Raw genomic sequence first — 23119 nt, 5'->3', positions numbered from 1 at the left:
GTTATGAGTATGACTATTAGATTGAGCAAAAGTTTACCAGCTCAATAATCATTAAGCCACGCAGACCTACCTTGTATTTCTTTTGGCTTTTTTATCAAATCTTTTTGGACAATACTATGCTTTTATCTGAAATTTGGATAAAGATGCATATTATTGATTATCACCCTTGCAATCTCCACTTTGTGATGGTTTCTAGCTAGTATCACAAGTTAACATGTAAAGAGTAAAGATGTTACATTTTGTGGGCACATTAATGGAAAGGTGTCATTCTATTCATTTTTTATCCAATATGTTTAGATGTTTAAAACACATTTTATAGTGAGACCTTTTAAATTTACAAGTTAACATGCATGTAAATATGTTACATTTTGTGGGTACATTATGTAAGATGTCATTCTAAAACAAAAATAATTACACAAGATACATAAGAATAAAATAAAAAATAAAAACATGATAAGTCCAAGTTTTGAACCTAAACCATCGGTATATAAGTCTTCCGATCATCTTGACTAACAATTATAGTTACAAAGAAATATGTTTTTTTCCATAGGCGCGACCCCTTATAAAAAAAAAATAGAGTATGTTAGTGGTGTACATGGGTTGGGTCAACTCAAAAAATTCAGTCAAATCTACCAAAAAATTTCAAAAATATGGGTTGAACCGGATAATTGGGTGGGTATGGCTTCTAAAAATTGAAAACCCAAACAAATAAGTGAGTTTCGGGTAAAACTGGACCCAGATTCAAAAAATTCACTTATTCAATAATGTCGATATTTTTTTTATCTTTATTTCCATATGGTAGAAGAAAAATACTAAAGGTTATGGACCATATATGGATGGGTATTTTACCTCACAAAAACTGGAGTATCCTATATGATTCGAGTTTTAGGTTTGACCAAACCAAATCCAAACTGATCCACGTATTCCCCTATATATCACTTATTTTGTCATCTTAAAGAAGCGGCTTTCTTCAATAGAGCAATTCTTGTATGAACATAATTATTTGTACACGTCATTTGGTGACACAAGCATATGCAAAAATAAACCAATTTTTTAAAAGATCGTTTAATCGTAAGATTGATCTTCAACTTTATGGTTCTCGATTTGAGACATCATCTTAGAAAAAACACACAAAAAAAAACAGAAAAAATAATAATTGAATAATATTTAGGAGAAAATTTAGGTATAATTCCTTAGGTGTTTTTCGTATGGTTCTTAACTAAATTCACCATGATTTCCTCAAATTCATAATTTTCTCAAAGTTTATTATATCCAAAAAAAATATATATTTTTAGTTTAAAACCATACGAAAATCACCTGAGGAATTGTACATAAGTTTTCTTCTAATATTTATATTTTAAATAATTATGTGTATTTATAACAAAATAATTAAAAAAACTATATAAAGTAACACAAAACATGCATGCACCCACGGGTTATTTTATTTCCATATGGTGTATTCAATATTCATTTCTCATTCTCATCCTTTCCCTCTCATCCTTCACTATATATAACCTCATCACCCTCCTTCATCTTGTCATCAAATCAAATATATCTCTTTAATTATCTCTCTCTTTCTCAATCTCCCTCTCTCTCAAAATCACTTTTCTCGCATATTATTGCAAACAATAAAACAATTTCTATAAAAAATGGAAAACAATCTACCAGTGATATCAAAGAAAGTGTGGAGTATGGTACGTGTGGCCTTCTTCATGTTGAGAAAAGGTATGTCAAAGGGCAAACTAATGATGGGCCTAAACATGATGCTCAAACGCCGCAGCAAGCTCGCCGGAAAAGCCATTGCCAATCTAATGTTCCACCATCACCACAACCACGGTGGCTCCACCTCAAGCCGCCGCTCACACCACCAATTCACCGCCTCAAGGGAGTACGAATTCAGCTGTAGCAACACTCCCAACCACTTCTTCCCAATTGGGAAGCGTCACCGTAGCCACAACAACTTCTCCACTTCCGCTCAAGCACCACCTACACAAGATGATGATGTGGCAACAATGAGCGCAATGAAGGCAGTGCTGGAGATGCTTAGCAATGATCAGTCGATTGTAGAAGCATCTCCAGCACTGCCAGGGTTCGGGCGTAGCCCAATGGTGAGGCAATTGAGGGTGACTGACTCACCATTCCCTTTAAGAGAAGATGACGAGAAGGACGATCAAGTTGATAAGGCTGCTGAAGATTTCATAAACAGGTTTTACAGCCAGTTGAGGAATCAAGCTTGATTGATTAATTAGTTCAACCTACCTTATTTAGTTAATAATTAACCATTTTTATCAAAATGTTGGTAATTTTCATTATATATAATCCAAAGTTTTTTTTTTGGACAAAATATATAATCCAAAGTTGATGTGCCTATTGTAACAAAAAAAATAGAAGTGTGTTACGTAACCAAAATAAGAGTTGTGGGTAATTTACGATTCATGTTAATTATGCGTCGCATGTTTAATTTAAACTGTTGGTTATCAAGTTATCGACAACAAGAGAACAAAAATTCCTTAATAAAAAAAGAGAGAGAGAGAACAAATTCTTGATGGAAATAATTGACTATATACTTTTAGCTGCTCTTGCCCATTACGTGAGACCTATAAAAATGGTGGGTAATTTACTCAAACCACGTAAGAAATTTGTAAGTGGTATTAACAAACTAAATTCATTCTATTAACAAATTTACTTGTATGATTAATTTTCATCAATCGTCGGATAAATTAACCACAATTCTTCCAAGATTAACCTATAAAAAACTATTTTGTTATTTTGCACAACATTTGGTATTATTATGTGTTTGCGGAGATTTTGAAAGATTTAGCTGTGGAAATTGATTAATGTGATTGGCAACCCTGATACGGTATAATGTGATAGGTGATTCGCAACTACCGCTATTTGTATCATAATGTTAAATTGAACTATACAACAACAACATCGTTGTTCTAATATTGAAAGAATCCCCCTTTCTTCCTCTCTCTCTTCTCTCCTTCACAAACCCTTTCTTCTTCTTCTTTTTAGAGGGGTGATTTAGGGTCAATTTTGACCCAAAAATCACCCATCCGAATTGTTTTTCCTTCTATCCTAATTGAATAAGTGATTTCACAAATTTTCTGTTTTCTTTCGTTTGTTTTTGTGATTTCGTCGTCTCTGAATGACTCTATTTGTTTTGATTTACCGTCTTTGTACGGTGTGTTTTTGATTTCCCGTCTTAGTGCGGTGTTTATTTGATTCAGGTTGAAAGATTAGCTTTGAGCAAGTGCAGATCTGATCAATGACAATGACTTTGGCGTCGTCAACATTGCAGATCTGGAGACATGAATATAGTCATATTAGTCATATTTGTAGGCATGAGTACTTTGCCGTTTTATGCTATTAACATGGATGCTGTGAGTTTGTTCACAGATTCATCCTTTTTGTTTTTAGCGAATTTGGATTTATATTATATCAATGTATTATATCGATTTGAATGAATGAATATCGTTTACTTTTGTCAAAAAATCGTTGTCCTAATATTATTCCACCATGTCGAAGTGTTACTATAGGTCTGTAGTTAGCTGGTCCCTCCAAAATTTTGTTGCCTTTCTCAACTTTTACTTTCTTCTCGCACTCATACTCATACTCTTTTTTTTTTTTTTTTCTTTTTATTAAAATAGTTTTTTCAATTAAGTTTTTTAAGATGAATAATACTTTTTCTCAAAATTAAAATGAGAAATAGTGACAAGTAATGACAAATTTTTCCCAAGATGTCTCTTATTGGATTCGACTTAATATGGACGGTGCTTATAAGGACAGAGCTATTGCAGGGTGCATAGGAGTGTTTAGAGGTGAAGATGGTGCTTGGATATGTGGTTTTTTCAAAGGTTTGGGTGCATGTAGTGCATATGTGGTGGAACTCTGTGGAGTTTTTGAAGGATTGAAGTTGGCTCGTGCTTGACTTTTTTAAAAAGTCGAGCTTCATATTGATTCCTCGGTTGTGGCATCAACACTCTCGTCTAAGTAATGAGGTTCAACATTAGCAGGTTGGAGTTTGCTACAAAACATAGACAACTGTTTAGGTTGGATTAGGAAGTTTGAATTTGTCACTTGTATAGAGATGTCAATCGTGTTGATGTGTTGATAAATATGATGGATTCTCCACTGTCATAAATTCAAAGTGAAATAGTCAGTTATATTTTTTTAAAAAAAAGCCTTAGTTCTCCTTCCGTTTTAAAATGAGTGCTGCTTTAACAAAAATAATTTATTTTAAAATGAATGTCATTTTAACTTTTCAATGTACTATTAATTACTTTTTTCCCAATAGTACCCTTAATTATTATTATCCACACAACTTCTAAAGTATCATTTTGTACTTTAATTTATAAGGATGACAAATGCACCAATAACTAGCGAGGCTATTTTAGTAAAAATATCATATATTTGACAACATTATTGCATTCATTAATTAAAACGATACTCATTTTAAAACGGATCCAGAGAATAATAAAATAAATGTGTAAGAATTAACGACATTAATTGCTAAAATCGTAGGATAGTTTATCCTACTAACTAGTGTCTTCTAGCTTAATGATTATCCTACTATTCCTAATGTTGATGAAAAATTAAAATGTCAATATCAGTGAAAATTATAATTATAATTAAAGTCGAGGTAGAGACCTGGATTGTTGTTTCTTGCGGGAAAGATAGAACTCTCAAAAGTGATTGTCGTTTTAACTTTTTTCAATCACAATAATTGAAAGTGGCAATCCTTAAAGACAAAAGTCTAGGTGAAGTGTTTGGTTGAAACTTGCAAGTACAAATTAAGGATTTGTGAGAGATTAATTGGGAGACATCTGTAGTTTTTGGAACTTATTCTCACCATTGTTTGCTTTTTATTTTTGACACTATGGGCTACACATTTGTAAATCCATTCTATATTTTTTTTAGATACTTAAGTTTGGTGGGATATCGGTATCATAGGTATAATTTATTAAAATTTTATTTTATTTTTAACATATAACATATCATGAAAAGATAACATATCATTGATATATTGATAATGGGTACGTGCTCAACTAAATTTCATGGGTAACAACAGTGTGTTCATCAAAATATAACGAACATGCAATCTCTTTAATTTATTTGCACTAATTCTGATGATAATATTTTTTTGCTAGATAGATGAAATGAACATAATGTAAAAAAAAAAAAAAATTTAACTTTGATTATTGTTGTATAGTTTTTATATTACCAATCAATCACAATAATATATATTATATGTAAGGTCGGCCCAAATATAACGCTATCAAACTCTAGTTTTAGGCCTATCAATAAAAAATAGTTTTCACTAAATTTGACATTTTTCTGTCAAAAAAAGAGAAATTAAATTTGACTTTTTATTGTTCATTAAATTTTATTGTCTTTATTTTATTTAAGAAGTTGATCACTATTACGAGTGATCGAGTAGTTGTCCCTTGTCTTGAGATCATGTAAATTAATCTTATGGTAAGCTTTCTAGCTATGATTTTTTCTTTTCTTTTGATGTGAAAACTCGAAAACCTAATATAGCTTCATTGTTTTTAAATCAAAGGCAACACTCTTGTTGAAAGGCATGAAAGTTGTTCCCAATATGAAGTTAGACAAATGTCTTAAAGGATGAGAATAACCTAAAAACTTTTGGGATGATAGGAGTAGTATGGTGCAATCAGTGGCTGAGCCCTTCATGGCGTGGCGGCCCACCCGGAAAAATTAAAAAATCAACGATTATAGGTCTATTTTGCGAGATTTTATACAATTTTGTGTCGGTTTTAGGTTTTGATTGATCCAAATTCTCGCAAAGTGGTGTAGTAGTCCACCCGAAAAATTTAAACAATTCAATTATAGGTCTATTTTGCGAGGCTTTAAACAATTTTTCAACGGTTAATTTTAGTGGTCCACCCTAACTTTTTTTTCTCGCTCCGCCACTGGGTGCAATAAGTCTTACCAACATAGAAACCATGATAATAGTGAGTTATGTTGGTAAGACACATCATTTGTTCTTGCAAGAGGACAAATAATATTTTTAAGAGTTACCTCTTCCTTAGACAATGATTTTTCATAGCATTAAAAAAATTATGAACTAGGAATTGTTCATCGTAATGATGAACTATGTGCTTCAAAAATCTGCATTCAAAAAAGGGCTTATATATTGAAACTTGCTTTAAACTTCACTTACTATTGAAGATTATTGAAATGACCTTGATTATTATGTGAATGTTTTAAATAATTAAAGTTTAATATTTTTGCGAGTAATATATTTTTTTTTTTTATCTTTGCGAGTAATATTTATAATTCATTGAGAATGCAAAAAGTATTTACGTTATCATTTTATGTTAATTAAAACAACTAATTTTTTTACTTGACCAAAAAAAAACTATTTTTTTTTATAAAGTAAAATAAATCCATTAAAAAAAAAACTTTTATTTATTTGATTTTCCATGTATTAAATTGTATTAGAGATTACAATATAGATGAACATAAGAGAACTGCTTCCAAATTCTAGGAGAATAGGAAGGCATGTATTGAGATAGAGAAATAGATAGGAAAAAACAAAATGTTAACAAATGTCTGATTATTGTTTTATTTAAAAGTATTGTATTTAGCACATTAAGTAACTTTTAATACATAAAATTTATAATTATTTTATTTTGAATTTCTTAACAAATGTTTAGGATATTTATTATTTGGGAAATATTAACTAATGCTCCCGAGACACTAATTAAAAAAACTAATATAGAAATTTGGCATTAGGAAGTTGTAAAAAGTGGAATATTCAACTTTATGAAAGTCAAAAAATTGTTATTTTTTATAAAAAAAAAAAAATTATTTTTACTTTTTAACTATGGGCACAGGTTAAGATGACATGTTATTTTGACCAAAAACAAAATAGTACTCCTATCTAGGTTTTCTTTGATGTTAAGTTTTCTTCTCTTTACATTTTTTCTAAAAAAAAAAAAAAAAAAGTTTTCTCCTCTTTACATATCACGCGCATGCGCATGCGTGAGCTACTACGCGCTCTTCTTAGAATACTCTCATTAATTAGCCGTTTGTGCCCTTCAATTCATTTAGGTACTTACCGTTAAAGCCTCAACAAACAAAGCATGATTAAAAATTAAAATGGTCTAAAACATTTTGAGTACATTAATAGTGAGATCTCTTTCATCATATTCATACACTTAAAAAGAAAATATTGTTAAAGCACAAATGATTTGACATTTTCTTTTTATAAGATAAGCAAAAATGGATCACATATTTTGATCACATGATTCATGCTTGTTTGTAATTTTGTATTTAACAACATATATTCATATAATATATATTATATAATACATTAATATAATAGAAGGAATGCAATAATTGAAGTCGAAGGATTCAGTTCTGCTCTAATAGTTTTACTCCTATATATGCGTCCTATCTTAATCTCTATTATTATTACGCAGACAATGTATATATATAACACCCACGATTTTTTTAGTTTTAGTGGACCTTTATACTTGTTTGTTTCTAGATTTTATTTGATTAGTTGTCACAAATATACGCTAAAATATAAAATCGTGCATTCAAATTAAACCATATAATTTGTGGCACTTGGATAGCATGCAAATATGTGCATTCAAAGACTTAACTATAGAAAATTGTTAGGCAAGTAACATCAACATGTCTATCTTATTACACGTGTAGCTAGTAATATAAATCAAATATGTTTTTTAAAGGTATCAATCAAATATGTTTATAAACCATCAATCAATATCTATATATATATATATATATATATTATATAAAATCATGCGCAATAGCCTAGATTTTGTCTTTCTATATGCAATTCAGATTTATCAATAACTATGATTTATACTCAATTTTCATTTATGTTTCTATATTTTTCTTTTGTTTTTCTGCATGCAAGTATTAAGTTTTAAAAACAAAGCACCTGAAGTGGCTACAACAGTCGGGCTTGTCTTCTCTTCAACAAAATGTTGTTACATAATGCAATCCAAAAGAGCTTTGGTTGAGCCTTTGCCCACTTCTATTTGTTTACTCAATCCAATACAGTTGCACAAATTAGTGTTCATTTCGAGGATGAAAGTTATAAGAAAAATAAAAGTTTGGATTATTAATTTAGTTTTGTGACTGTAGAAGAATACTTCATTTCCATCTAAGCTGCCGCAATACGAAACATAGCCATTATTTCCAAATTCAAATTTGACGTATGATTATTTTGATTTTGGAATAATTGAGGTTCCAGGCAACTAATTTGATCGATTTATTATGTTTTTTGAGACAATGATTTCTTAAGTTTTTTAAAACCATCATAAGTTCTGTTTATATTCATTTATATAATTCAATGGTGGTTATCGAAATGAGTCAATCTTACAAGACTAAACATTATTTTAAATGGGTCTTGATTTTTTAATTGTATAACACTTGATAATGTTTATTTGCTTGATACGGACCCTTTTTCTTTTATCCTATCTTATAAAACTTTTTTGACGGCTTAATTTACCATAAGGCTTACTTTACTATAAGATTTTAAAATAACTAAGAGCCCTATGATTATACAAATATATTATTATTTTTTATCAAATAATTCAGTGGTTATAAATTCACTTTCTTAATAGAAATAAGTGGATAGTCTCAGATTCGAACCCGACTCATATATATGTTACACAATGTCTCTATAACTGAATTATGCTCATAGAAACAAACATGTATCAGTCTTTTATGAGACCTAAATATTCAGTTTACATACATATCCACACAGATAGCTCATAGAAACAAACATTATTTTTTGATTGGTCGTTAATATAGAAGACTTCTGGAATGTGTAACAGTAAGCTATATATCTATTTTGTTGAATATATTTTCTCATAATCGATTGGTTTTCTTACCATAAAATAATGAATACATACATTTGTCTTCAGAACCTAGGTTAACCCTTCTTTAAGAATGTCTGTGTTGATATTGTTCACATAAGTTAGACATGACTATTGGATTGAGCAAAAGTATGCTCAATAATCATTGACACGGAAACCTACTCTTCTATTTCTTTTGGCTTTTTTTGGATAATCCTAGGATTTTATATGAAATTTGGATAAACATTCATGTATATTTGTGGATGAAGTATGCTCAATAAAAAAATACCCTGAATTCAGTGGTAATAGTTTGATATTGTAAATTTTGAATTTTCTTCCTTGAAATTATAAGGCTAAACTCCTTGACTTGCATCTCATGGACCAACAAGACGCTGATAGTTAAGGATAGGGTGCAAATAGCTATACAGTTTCTTAAGAGCTATACAACCCAACAAAAACCGATTGCATGATTGCCTTTCTACAAGTTAATGGGCCTCATTTTTTAAATACACCCTGCATTTTCCAAAGCACCAAAATTAATATCTCCAACTACTACTACTTATCTGAAAGTAATTCTAGGAACACGTTTTTTGTATCTAATTTTTTTTCAATTATTCAAAATATTGCACCAAAAATTTAAATTTTTTGTATCTTAAAACAAAATTCTAGAATTCAAAATATTCTAGACCTTATAGACAAATAATAATACAAGTGTCGATGTTGGGTGTTTTCTTAAAGAACTATTTCTTCCTTGTGCGTTTCTTGCAATTTCATGTGTTTTCTTAATCCTCCTTTCTCGTATCCTTGTCTTAAACTATGATGATTATGGACGCAATGCAAGTACTAGTAACAATTCAAATTCGAACAACAACAATTTGAATTCCATATATCCAGCACATACCATGTCAGATGGTTCTTTCCTTGATGTTGAACAAATTGAGACTAAAAAATAATAATCCATTTTCATTTTTCAACAAATCAAAATGCTATGAAAATATTTTGGTTGACATCTGATTTTTCTACGATTAAAAGATTACAATGTTTAGGTACAAAACTTCAAAATGTAGCACTTGAAACCAGGAAGAATTTAGGAAGAAGTAGGAGGGTCCATCTGCTAGAACACATGTTTTCACTTCTATTTACTTAGGTGCCCACATGACATGACTCATGCACTGAGTCAAGCCGGAAAGAATTTAGGAAAAAAATTGCAATAACGAGTTCTTTTTATAATAAGTATCATTTGAATAAAGGATTAAGAGTTACGACAATGCTGCCAGCCACGTATCTTTTGCTACCTTTCTTTATCTTTATCATATAAATAAATCATACTAAATACATAATTAATATCATATGACCTTTTCTTCATAGGAAGCCTGGACCTAAATTGAACAAATTTGAAAACGCCAAACATAACTTTATGGTTTCAAACAACATTGTTCTTTTAATCCAAAAAAGTAAACCCGTTACACTCAAGTAAGTATTTACAAATTGCACTTTTATTTATTATGATGATTGAGCTTACACAAGTCCAGACAGTACTAAACTCACCGATGTGATAGAGTATAAGTAGTACTATTCTAGACTAACATGTAACCTTGTTGAAGTTGGTGATAGGATCTAAAATCTATCACTAAAAAAAACTATAAGAAGCTCAAGTTCTAAACTAAAAGAGAAGATGAAACTATCTAAGAAATAAAATATTTGTTTCCTTCTCTAATGGAATATTCTAAATAGATCATAACCATCCATATGGCATACCACTTGCAAATAACAATTAATAATATATTAACGTATTTAAACTAATAGTTTATTGACTCAAACAAAGCATATCCTATCGCTTAAGCTTGGAGTGAGTTTTCTAGAAGGAAAAATATTTTAACATCCTTTATATATATATTAGCATTATGCAGCCCACGAAAGGAAACACAAGACTGCAGCAAGAGAAATCCTATATTGATGGCACAATCAAGGGGAGAGGTGTTGGAGGATTAAATAGTTCTCATCTTTTTTCTTTGTAGAAGAATTAATTAAGGAGAAACAAAAATGGAAGGGAGTTTAAGTAGAAGCATAAGTAGGAGTTTAAGCAGGTCAAGTTGGAGAATGGAGGGAGTGTTTGCTAGTGGAAGATATTCAAGAAGGACTTCTAATCTTGATGAAGATGAAGAAGCTCTCAAATGGGCTGCCATAGAGAAATTGCCTACTTATGATAGACTAAGAACAAGTATACTTCAAACATATGCAGAAGAATATGGTGATCAAGATCATCCAAACAAAGTGCAACATAGAGAAGTTGATGTTAGGAAATTAGATGTCAATGAAAGACAACAATTTATTGACAAAATCTTTAAGGTTGCTGAAGAAGATAATCAAAAGTATCTTAGCAAGTTCAGAAACAGAATTGATAAGTAAGTTTTCTTATGAATTTCTCATTCAAAGTCTATTTGATTCATAATTTTCCTCAAAATTTTTAATACTATAAGGAACACTGTCAATAATATTAAAGTCATTTTTTTTTGGGTTCTACTTATTTCTGACTTGCACAATTTACAATTATGATCAAGTAGATTTTTTTAATGTAATTTTAGTTTGGATTTATTTTACAAGTTTTAAATAAAAATAACAAAAATGAATGCTATTTTCTAGACGCATTTGACTTTGCGGTCGGCAAGCTAAATGCCGTCCGGTTTTGGTGTTGAAATATATATACTAATCGTATGCCTTTGTCATCATTCCTTTGCAAGCAAACATCAAAATAATACTATTAGTAGAAAACAAATTAACATGATGGTGTTGGAAGAGTTACCAACATGACTCTTTCTCGAAAAATAATCTTAAATTTAATTTTTAGAATCCTTCATTTGAGAAATAGTCTAGTTAAAAAATTAGTTAACAAAAGTTAATGTATTTTGTTCAAAATTTATGTCAGATACATCAATATTTATTGACCTATTTTTTTTTCTTGTATCTTGCGAGAAAAGAAGTAGTTCTTAAACATACATGATACACACACTTCTCAAACATTTTGTTCCGTCACACACCCCCATACTTAAGGTAGAAAAATTACCATCCACTTGTTTATTAATTAAACTGAAATTAATTGTTCCTATTATAATTATTGTAGGGTTGGTATTAAACTCCCAACAGTAGAGGTGAGGTTTGAAAATCTAAGCATTGAGGCTGATTGTTATGTTGGAAGCAGAGCTTTGCCAACCTTACCAAATGTTACATTGAATATGGTTGAATCTGCTCTCCGCATTTTTGGTATTAGTACTGCCAAGAGAACAAAACTCACCATACTTAAAAATGTTTCTGGCATTATTAAACCTTCAAGGTAATCACTAAATTTACTTAGTAAAAATATTGGACATTTTTATATATATAAATTTATTTATACTTGGTTTGGTATTAGGATGACCCTTTTGCTAGGACCTCCTTCTTCAGGGAAAACGACCCTATTACTAGCTTTGGCTGGAAAATTGGACACTGACTTGAGGGTAAGCTCCAAAGTCCAACCTTATTAAATTTTGTTACGTTCCTGACTAACTAATTAAACTACTATTAAAGTTTGGAAAAAACAATGACAACAATTATTTGATCAATGTTTAATTATATATCACTTGGACTTCAACCTACATTGTTGATGCATAAGTTTACTTACTACTTTCACATGTATTAAGAAAAATTGATAGTATAATTAACATTTTCATTATATGTATGAATATTATTACATTATCATTTGTTTATAGATGTATTTTTATCTCTCGAGATAAAAAATAAAAAAAAAATATTTTGAAGGAATAAATTAATAGCATTAATAAAAAGTGTATATATTTTTCCACAGAAATAAATATTTAGTGTAAGTTGAAGTAGGACAATTATATTTAGGGATAAACTTGGTTCCCAAATAGGACTTATATTTAGAGAATAATAGTGGTAATTATAGGTGTTGTTTGGTTTTGATGAAACAGGTAGAAGGAGAAATCTCTTACAATGGTTACAAGCTTAATGAATTTGTCCCTAGAAAGACTTCAGCCTATATTAGCCAAAATGATGTACATTTGGGTGAAATGACTGTAAAAGAAACCATGGATTTCTCAGCTAGATGCCAAGGAGTTGGAACACGATATGGTATTAAATTTCATCAATAAATTTCCTTTCAATTTTATATTGTCAAGGGAATATCAAATCAAGTAAATTTTAAATATGAATTTGTGATCAATAAATTAAAATGTTACTGCAGACCTATTGTCGGAACTTGCTAGAAGGGAAAAGGATGCAGGGATATTTCCAGAGGCAGAACTAGACCTTTTCATGAAGGTATTCAAAGATTAAACATTAATCAATAATTACTATATCAAATTATGTTACTAATGTACATGGGATGATTTTTAGGCTACTGCAATGGAAGGAACAGAAAGCAGTCTCATTACTGACTATACTCTTAAAGTAAGTTATCATTTAATTTCTCGACAATATTTTTATTTGAAGGTTAGAACTTATAATAAAGAGAAGAAAATAATCAGATTATACTAGACTAGATTCCAACGTTGTTCCCCCACATGCAAAGTCCAAACCACGTTCTGAGGAGTGAGGACTATGCTATCTTATATTATAAAAAATATAAAATCTAGTACTTTTTTCAATGAGCAAAACTATTTAATTAAACTTAATCAAGAGAAAATTGTACAAGTACTAGTAGTAGTGGTACCACTTGATCCAATGCAAACACTACAGATTACATATACGAGGGTTAAAGTGGACCCACCTGGAAAACCTCTTGTTTCTATCTATGTGGATTATCTATGCCAATAATACATTCTTAAAATGTTTAAGAGCAAGTTTGACTTTTAAATTATAATAGGTTTTTCAAAAGATAACTTATTTTAATTTAAAAAACCTCTTTAAAGATATTTTTTTAAGTAAAGAACCATAAACTTGTTATAATTATAATAAAAAAATAAAAATAAAAAACTCTTATTAATTGAAACATATCTGCTGATATAAAAAAATGAGACCTATCTTGTAAACATTAATATTATTTAAAATGGCAGGCCTTATGATTTAATTATGTTATAAAAATTGTTTGTTGTGTTGAACAGATACTAGGGCTTGATATATGCAAAGATACCATTGTGGGTGATGAAATGCAAAGAGGCATATCTGGTGGCCAAAAAAAGCGTGTCACAACAGGTAAGAACAAATACAAAGTCAAAATTCTTTTTTCTTAAACCTTTTGGTTACATAGATTGACAACAATGTTTTTGTCATTTTTAAACTCACATTATCACCTCCTAAAAAATAAACACACACTATCATATAACTTTTTGTCACTAAAAATAACGATCTATATATCTATCGATATATATATAATAAAATAAAGAGTCATGATTAATGTCTTAAGATAATAAATTACTAGATATAGAACATTAGAAGGGTTCAAATTCAGATTCAATTAAGATTGCAATAAACCAAGTTCAGCTGCCCACGTATTATTGTGTGAAATCATCTAAAGTCACGTCACTAATAAATTTACTGAGTCAAAGTGAACTATAAATTGAATTGCAACTAATTAGTTATTAGAGTTAAATATGTTTTAGTCTCTGTAAATTTTAAAATTTTGATTCAGAAGTCCTAGCTCAACTGGTAAAATGTCGAAATTGTTAGGCCGGATGCCATGACCGGGGTTCGAACCCCGGTACCTCCACTTGTGTGTGTGAGTTTATAATGACTTTGTCATTTCGTCTATCTACCAAAAAAAAAAAAATGTTGTTTTGTCACGCTTAAAAATATCTTATCTTTTTTCGTTAGTCTTTTGTTGTCAAGTCAACCTATGTGTTTGTTTCAAATTTTTGAATGAATTTTAGCTAACATGTTTAGGACGTTATAAAGTTATCTTCATGGAAAGTAATTTTTTGTAACAAATGATAAATTAAATTGTTAAAGCGTCAAAAATTCAACAAATTAAAATAACCAAAATTATAATGGTCTTGTTAACGATTGCCCCCTCTTTAAGCATTTCAAAAGAAGAAGTTATTTTATAAAAAAAATCAAAAATTTCAATTTCCAATGCATTGACTCTCTCCATTTCAAAATGAGTGTCGTTTTAAGCTTTGGCACACGGTTTAAGAAATGGAATGAAATAATCATTGGATACACTTTTACTAAACTGCCCTTACTTTATAAGGAAAAGACAAAATTAAAGTTGTATTGAAAATTATGTGAGAGAAAAGTTGAAGTATTTATTGAGGGTAACGTTGGAAGAGAAAACTTAAAGTTGTATTGGAAATGTAAACGGATGGAGTATTAATTTTCAAAAAAAATTATATTTTAAAGGTCTTAAAGAGTGTCTCGGACACCCGTTAACATTTTCCAAATTATAAACCAAAAACTGAATTTTGAGTTTATTTTTTTAGACAGAGTTCTATTGTAACACAAAGTGTATTTTCAAAGTTGGTAGTATTCTGATAAGACCTAGGTTTATTTTGATTTTATGAAGAGTAAAACTGTGATTTTTTTTATAAAGACTAAAACATATTTTTTTTTATAAAGACTAAAACATGATTTTGAAAATTTAATAACATAGTTTTGGATTTGGCACAGGTGAGATGATTGTTGGTCCTACAAAAACATTGTTCATGGATGAAATATCAACTGGTCTTGATAGTTCCACAACATATCAGATAGTGAAATGTTTGCAACAAGTTGTTCACCTCACTGAAGCAACCATATTCATGTCCTTACTTCAACCTGCTCCTGAGACATTTGATCTCTTTGATGATATTATCTTAATATCAGAGGGTCAGATAGTATATCAAGGCTCACGTGACCATGTCCTTCAATTCTTTGAGTCATGTGGGTTTAAATGTCCTGAGAGAAAAGGAACTGCAGATTTCTTGCAAGAGGTATCATCATACATTACATCATCTTAACAAACCTTATACCATGTTGATCGAATCACACGTTTATCGTAATTTTTTACAGGTTACTTCAAGGAAAGATCAAGAACAATACTGGTCAAACAGAAACATACAATACCGTTATATAACAGTAACTGAGTTTGCAAACAGTTTCAAACATTTCCATGTTGGAACACAGCTTCAAAATGAACTATCTCTACCATTTGACAAGTCAACAGGACATAGAGCATCTCTTGTTTTCAAGAGATACACTGTCTCTAAAATGGGACTTCTCAAAGCATGTTGGGACAAAGAATGCCTTTTAATAAAGAGAAACTCTTTTATTTACATATTCAAGTCAGTTCAAATATGCATTATTGCTGTGATATGTGGAACAGTTTTTATAAGGACTAAAATGCATCAAAGAAATGAGGGTGATGCATCTGTTTATATTGGTGCAATTTTGTTTACTATGATTATGAACATGTTCAATGGTTTCTCTGAGTTGCCACTCACAATTGCAAGACTTCCTGTGTTCTACAAACATAGAGATCACCTTTTTCATCCTCCATGGACTTACACTCTCCCTAATTTTCTTCTAAGGATTCCTATTTCCATTTTTGAGGCTATAGTTTGGGTTCTTATTACATATTACACAATTGGATTTGCACCTGAAGCTAGTAGGTAAACTCAATCACCTTAACTCGTATATTTTTCGAAACTCTACGATAGTATTGTGCTGAAGTTGTAGGGACTAATAGATATATTGATTGATTTGTAGGTTCTTCAAGCACTTGTTGTTGGTGTTTCTTGTTCAACAAATGGCAGCTGGGATGTTCAGGGTAATATCTGGAGTTTGTAGGACAATGATCATTGCCAACACTGGTGGATCACTCATGCTTCTTCTTGTTTTCCTACTTGGAGGTTTCATCCTTCCTAAACGTGAGTCACTAATCAAACTCTAATTAAGGGACTAAACTATGTAATACGTTAATTAAGCTCGCCAATATGATTAAGCTTTTACGTTAACAGGTGACGTTCCAAATTGGTGGGTGTGGGGCTATTGGGTTTCTCCATTGTCTTATGCTTTCAATGCATTTTCTGTGAATGAAATGTTTGCTCCTAGGTGGAGCAAACCGGTAAGTACTATCATATTTCTCGCCACAATATGAAAATGTGATTAAAAGGTTACTAGTCCCTAATAAATTTCAAGATTTTGTTTTTAGTCTCTATAAAATTTTGTGACTAAAACCGGTGATGGAAAACATTGTGGGACTAAAATTTGAATTTGTCTTATATAGACTAAAAAAAAATTTTAAAATTTTAGGGGGACTAATAATATATTAACCCAAACTTATATTTCTGACTTGATATTTTCATATTTTGCAGTCTTCAGATGGTTTTAACTCATTGGGTGTAGCCACATTAAATATCTTTGATGTTTATTCAGAAGAAAATTGGTACTGGATAGGTGTAGCAGCTCTTCTTGGTTTCACTGTTTTCTATAATGTTCTATTCACCCTTGCACTTATGTACCTAAACCGTAAGACCTCACATTATGTTCAATATGTTAAGTAAAATCTTTTTTCCACTTTTTGTTTAGTGTCAACAAAAGATTTTGATTTGCTTTGTTTTGTTTGATTCACTAGCTGTTGGAAAGAAACAAGCAATTATATCAGAAGAAGAAGCAAGTGAAATGGAAACTGGAGGAGATTCCAAGGAGGAACCTAGACTTGCGAGGAAGGAGTCCAACAAAGGGAATAACACAAGTAAATATAAAACTAAATAACTTCAACTACGGTTTAAAGTTTAGCTAGAATTATATTTTTTTCGTTTGTTTGGTACGGCTCATAGTTTACTGATAAGTAGGCAGGTCGCTCGAGCAGGGCGAGTATTTAAACACAAGTTGTATTGCAGTCGAAGACGTATGCACAATAGACCAAACTCTGTGGTCAAATATCATGTTTTCTCTGTTTACGTTTTTTTCGTAGTTTTTTTTTTTTTTTGACTTTTGAACCAGGGTTGTTCTTCTATCTTTTTTGCTTGATGTGAAATGGTGCTAATGAAGCTTATCTTTACATGATTCATTTCAGAAGAAGTAGCAATGCAGAGAATGGGTAGTAGAGATAATCCAACACTTGAGTCAGCCACTGGAGTTGCTCCAAAGAGAGGAATGGTTCTTCCTTTTCAACCACTTGCAATGTCTTTTGATAGTGTTAATTACTATGTCGATATGCCAGCTGTAAGAACATCATCCTCATAGCCTTTTTCCATATGACTCTACAATATGAATCATCAAATGTACCTATGAAGTTTTAATTTGAACTTTGAATAGGAAATGAAAGAGCAAGGAGTAACAGATAATAGGCTACAATTGCTTAGAGAAGTAACTGGTGCATTCAGGCCTGGAGTTCTAACGGCTTTAATGGGAGTTAGTGGAGCTGGAAAGACAACTTTGATGGATGTTTTAGCTGGAAGGAAGACAGGTGGTTACATTGAAGGAGATGTTAGAATCTCTGGCTTCCCTAAGAATCAAGAAACATTTGCAAGAATTTCTGGATACTGCGAACAAACCGATATCCATTCACCACAAGTTACTGTCAGAGAATCTGTGATTTACTCGGCTTTCCTTAGGTTACCTAGAGAAGTCAGTAGTGAGGAAAAAATGGTAAGTACTCAGAAATCGGCACAGTTTATTTTATATGCTCCAAATCAATGTCTTAAATAGCAGCTGTGTTCGCAATTCTTGATATTGCAAATAATCACAGTCAAATACAATTAAAGTAGCCTCTGTAGCGATCCTTTATATTGCAAAGAATCATAGTCAAATTCAACCGATATAGCCTTAACTGTAGTTGCATTGCACGTGTGGTGACATCAAAAACCATGATATCATAGTCCAGATTACACTCGCAAACCTTTATTTTATGTTACATAAAGTAGGTGAACTTAGATGCTTTTTATCTTTACAGAAATTTGTGGATGAAGTAATGGATTTGGTGGAGCTGGATAATCTTAGCGATGCCATAGTTGGACTTCCAGGTGTTACAGGGTTGTCAACCGAACAACGAAAAAGGCTAACAATAGCGGTTGAGCTTATTGCTAATCCTTCAATCATTTTCATGGATGAACCAACTTCAGGTCTTGATGCAAGAGCTGCAGCAATTGTTATGAGGACAGTGAGAAACACTGTTGACACTGGAAGAACAGTTGTCTGCACAATTCACCAGCCTAGTATCGATATCTTTGAAGCCTTCGACGAGGTACCAATAAACTCGTGATCTATATGTGTCATGTGCTTCTACTTTCACCCTGTTTCGATAAAAAACTTAATTAAGCACTTATAGCATAAGCATTTATCACATAAGTGCTAATGTATAAGCTTTTTTTATAACAAAAGGAAATATAAAGTCAAATTGTTTCTGTAAGCTATCTTGAAAAACATATGGAAATAAGCTGAAAACAGTTTATGGACATGTCATGAGTTGTTTTCACAAGCTCTTTCAAACAGTCTTACAAGTGTTTATGTGAGTAAATAAGTTCAAATAAGTAAATCCAAACGGTCGCTTTATCTTCACGGTAATTAAATTTTGTTGTGCATCAGCTCCTTTTGATGAAGAGAGGAGGGCAAGTGATCTACTCAGGACCATTAGGAAGGAATTCACACAAGATTATAGAATATTTTGAGGTATTAAAAGTTTGAACAATTTGATTATATCCTTTTGATCAAGTATTGTGACATAAATTAAACATCTAATTCCTTTGTCACAGGCAATTCCAGGAGTCCCTAAAATTAAGGAGAAGTACAATCCAGCAACATGGATGTTAGAGGTAAGCTCAATAGCAGCTGAAGCTAGGCTTGGAATGGACTTTGCTGAATACTACAAAACATCGACATTGCATCAGTAAGTCAACAAACAACTAGAACACCCTTGTTTTCTATTTGAGTTGCATGCATTTGATAGTTTTAGCTAACATACAAATTTATGAGCAAAGAAATGATATTTCAATGTCATATACATACAATGTCGGTATTTTTACGTCGAAATAACACAATTATTATGAGTAGGAGAAACAAAGCTCTTGTAAGTGAGTTAAGTACACCACCACCAGGAGCAAAAGATGTATATTTCTCCACTCAGTTTTCTCAGTCAACTTTTGGACAATTTAAATCATGTCTATGGAAGCAATGGTTGACTTATTGGAGGAGTCCAGATTACAACCTTGTCAGATATTTCTTCACCTTGACAGCAGCTCTCATGGTAGGGACAGTGTTTTGGAAAGCCGGCGAGAAAAGGTTTAGACGTGTTTCCTATATATAAATGAAATACAATTCCATCTTCAACCATTTAGTTTGATTTTAATTTTTTTTTTTTCTTCTACAGGGGTAGCACAGCTGACTTGAACATGATCATAGGAGCATTATATGGTTCTATATTTTTTGTTGGTGTAAACAATTGTCAAACAGTTCAACCGGTTGTATCCGTTGAAAGAACTGTATTCTATCGAGAAAGAGCTGCTGGAATGTATTCTGCTTTACCTTACGCCCTTGCTCAGGTCAGAGGACGAGTTAACGTAAAAAAAAAATTAGAGGTTTAAAAATATATTTTAAGGGTCCGTTTGATTCACAAAAGAGTAATTACTGGATAGAACAGTATCATGGTCACTTTTTAAATCAAACATGAAACATCTTTTGTCCTGTCAAATGCCTTGTTAATTTGCAAATCAAAGGGATCCCAAGCCTGCACAAACACTTACTAAAAAAATAAAAGTTGTAACGAACTTTCAATGATTGTAAGCCTTTTAATCAAAATTTGGTACATGTTGTTTATTATTATGTTGACATGTATAGTGGTTCCATATATGCAGGTTATTTGTGAAATACCATATGTTTTTGGTCAAACTATATTTTTCTCAGTCATAGTGTATCCTATGGTGAGCTTTGAATGGAAAGTGGCGAAGGTGTGTTGGTTCTTCTTTGTGAGCTTCTTCTCTTTCTTGTACTTCACATATTATGGGATGATGACGGTTTCCATTACACCAAACCACCAAGTAGCAGCAATCTTTGGAGCAGCATTCTATGGACTCTTCAATCTCTTTTCTGGTTTTTTTATCCCAAGACCAGTAAGTACCAAAAGTATTTTTTATTTTTATTTTTTAATAATTACTCTTGTTATTTTTTCTGACAAAGTTCCTCTACAAAAATTTGACATTTCAGAAAATTCCTAAATGGTGGGTTTGGTATTATTGGATTTGTCCAGTAGCATGGACAGTGTATGGATTAATTGTGTCACAGTATAGAGATGTGACAATAGGCATAAGTGTGCCTGGGGAGACTAATAAAACTGCAATCAACAAGTATATTGAAGATTATTATGGATTCGATCCTGATTTCATGGGACCAGTTGCTGCGGTTTTGGTTTCTTTCGCTATATTTTTTGCCTTTATATTTGCCTTCTGCATCAAGGCATTGAACTTCCAAACCAGATAAAAAGAAAGTCAGATTCTTGAGAGTTTTACCAATGAAAGTACCTTATTTATGTGTGTATACATAGCTATTAGCTAAGGACAACACATTTCGTATCGATTATAGGCAAATATCATAGCAAGCTTTGCTAAAGATTAAGTTTTGAAGGTCATTTGGTACATGTAAGTTATGTTGATCATGTAATTTTGATATTGTTTGCTTCCCTACACATAAGAAATGTTTTACTTTATTATGTCATCTTTTAAAACAAACCATTGTCAACACTTATTTTTGTAGTAATTTGGGGAGAGATTTAGATATTCAATTTTAAACTTATGTCTATAGGAAGAATATTTGTTAAATGATGTTAGCATCTTAAATAGATAGATCTTTGTGTTTATATAGTTCTCGGTCGTGATTTTGTTTGTTGCCCGTTTAGACAATATGCGGTCAATGATAAATGAAGTTGTGTTCTCTATGGTATGCACTAAGTAGTGTGCTTGATAAAAGGAATTCAAAGCATGGTTGAAGAAATTCATCCTAACAATCTAGAATTAGAGTTAGTCTGCAAGAATACCTCGTCTATTAGATTGACTAAACAAATTTTTCAGTGTTATCCCACCATAGGGATTTGAAGATTTATTGTGACACTTGTGCGTCGCAGTAGGGCAATCTTGCTACCAATGGTGGCTTTGCAAGAGAATCCAATCGTCGTTTTCTATGGGATTTTGCAGCAAAATTGGGGCCTTGTTATGTCCTACAATACATGCAGAGTTTTGGACAATTATTTGGGATTTGCAGGGTGATTAGAATAAAGGGTCTTCTATTGGAGATGTAAAAGTTAATTCCCTTGAGTTATTCTCTTTAGCTTGACAATCATCACCAACAAACAACATCCAAGTTTCTTGTTTATGATCTTCTCTTTTGATCAAGTGGTTCCTTCTTTTTCTCACTCCTGGTCTACAAAAAAAGGACAATAATTGCAATCTCTTGAATGATTTCTTTATGTTGTGGAATTGGAAACTTGTTCTCCAAGGCATCGGAGAATCTTGAGGTTCTCTTAATTATGTTCATTGAACATTCCAGTGTTTTCTAGACCATCCACTCCTTCATTTGAAGAAGCTGAGTTTGGAATTGAGTTAGGATTTGACAAAAGATTCGATTTTGGAAGATTTCTATGTAGCATGAACAAGTTATCATCATAGCAATCATTAGTACTTTAGTGTATAATAACTCGCATTCTTTTGGTATTTTTTTCATGTTCATAGATTATAGGCTAATTTAGGTGGGTTTCTTGGAAATTATACTTCTTTTCAAGTGGGGAAAATAAAGTTGGTGATGAAGGGGATGATGATACAACAAACAAATCTTACTTGTCAAGAATGGAAGGGTGTATGTGTACCCAGTTGCATATTGAGTTCCATTTCTTGTAGAGATAAAAAAAAAAAACAATTGAAAATAACATTGAGTATGAGAGATTTGTTACATCAAGTGTAATGAATTGAAGAGTTAAAAAGGACAATATAGGAAATGTGAATGTGAACTCTTATAAATAAGAGAAGACCACAGAAAAATGTATAGAAATTGTGATATCATAATCATTTTTCTATCCCTATTCTCCTTCTCTGGATTCTCTCTAATTCTTGCTTCTTTATTATACTAATTCAAACTTATGCTTCGGTTATGAAACTTATTTTACTTCTCTAGTTTAAGGACTGTTACACAATCATTGATGTAAAGGATTGTCGACTTAGCTAAACTAATTATAGCTTATTTAAGAGTCCACAACGGATTGTTTGGAGAAATTTAAATTATCTTTTCAATCTGAACAAGAAGCACATCCAACACTAATAATCAACTTTTATACTTGCGGTAGCTTTTTACCCAAGTAG

The 23119-nt window shown here is 31.4% G+C and overlaps 2 protein-coding genes across 2 annotated transcripts; both read left to right on the top strand.

The window, feature by feature from the left end:
* The first annotated feature begins 1502 nt into the window (after positions 1 to 1502).
* On the top strand, positions 1503 to 2442 carry LOC11420970 (uncharacterized). The gene has a single exon (XM_003597636.4). The coding sequence runs from the start codon at positions 1650 to 1652 to the stop codon at positions 2235 to 2237; it is 588 nt and encodes a 195-aa protein (XP_003597684.1). The 5' UTR covers positions 1503 to 1649; the 3' UTR covers positions 2238 to 2442.
* An 8324-nt stretch (positions 2443 to 10766) lies between these two features.
* On the top strand, positions 10767 to 21559 carry LOC11432375 (ABC transporter G family member 35). The gene is made up of 22 exons (XM_039830904.1): positions 10767 to 11269; positions 11986 to 12195; positions 12274 to 12358; positions 12833 to 12992; positions 13105 to 13181; positions 13257 to 13310; positions 13964 to 14054; positions 15465 to 15766; positions 15846 to 16444; positions 16542 to 16702; positions 16793 to 16899; positions 17150 to 17303; positions 17410 to 17529; positions 17854 to 18002; positions 18096 to 18428; positions 18733 to 19023; positions 19365 to 19448; positions 19532 to 19665; positions 19830 to 20057; positions 20146 to 20317; positions 20630 to 20884; positions 20979 to 21559. Exons 1-22 carry the CDS (start codon positions 10908 to 10910, stop codon positions 21249 to 21251), a joined length of 4401 nt encoding a protein of 1466 aa, XP_039686838.1. The 5' UTR covers positions 10767 to 10907; the 3' UTR covers positions 21252 to 21559.
* Positions 21560 to 23119: the final 1560 nt, after the last annotated feature.

The sequence above is a fragment of the Medicago truncatula genome, chromosome 2, assembly GCF_003473485.1.
Source record: "Medicago truncatula cultivar Jemalong A17 chromosome 2, MtrunA17r5.0-ANR, whole genome shotgun sequence".
Lineage (NCBI taxonomy): Eukaryota > Viridiplantae > Streptophyta > Magnoliopsida > Fabales > Fabaceae > Medicago > Medicago truncatula.
Note: the sequence above shows the minus strand (reverse complement) of the source record. Positions and strands in the feature narration are given on the sequence as shown.

Excerpts from the sequence above, each read along its gene's own strand:
- LOC11420970 (XM_003597636.4), top strand. The coding sequence starts at position 1,650 with ATGGAAAACAATCTACCAGTGATATCAAAGAAAGTGTGGAGTATGGTA.
- LOC11432375 (XM_039830904.1), top strand. The coding sequence starts at position 10,908 with ATGGAAGGGAGTTTAAGTAGAAGCATAAGTAGGAGTTTAAGCAGGTCA. Across the intron at positions 13,311-13,963 it reads TTACTGACTATACTCTTAAA|ATACTAGGGCTTGATATATG; the intron begins GTAAGTTATCAT and ends TGTGTTGAACAG. Across the intron at positions 16,703-16,792 it reads AGGTTTCATCCTTCCTAAAC|GTGACGTTCCAAATTGGTGG; the intron begins GTGAGTCACTAA and ends TTACGTTAACAG.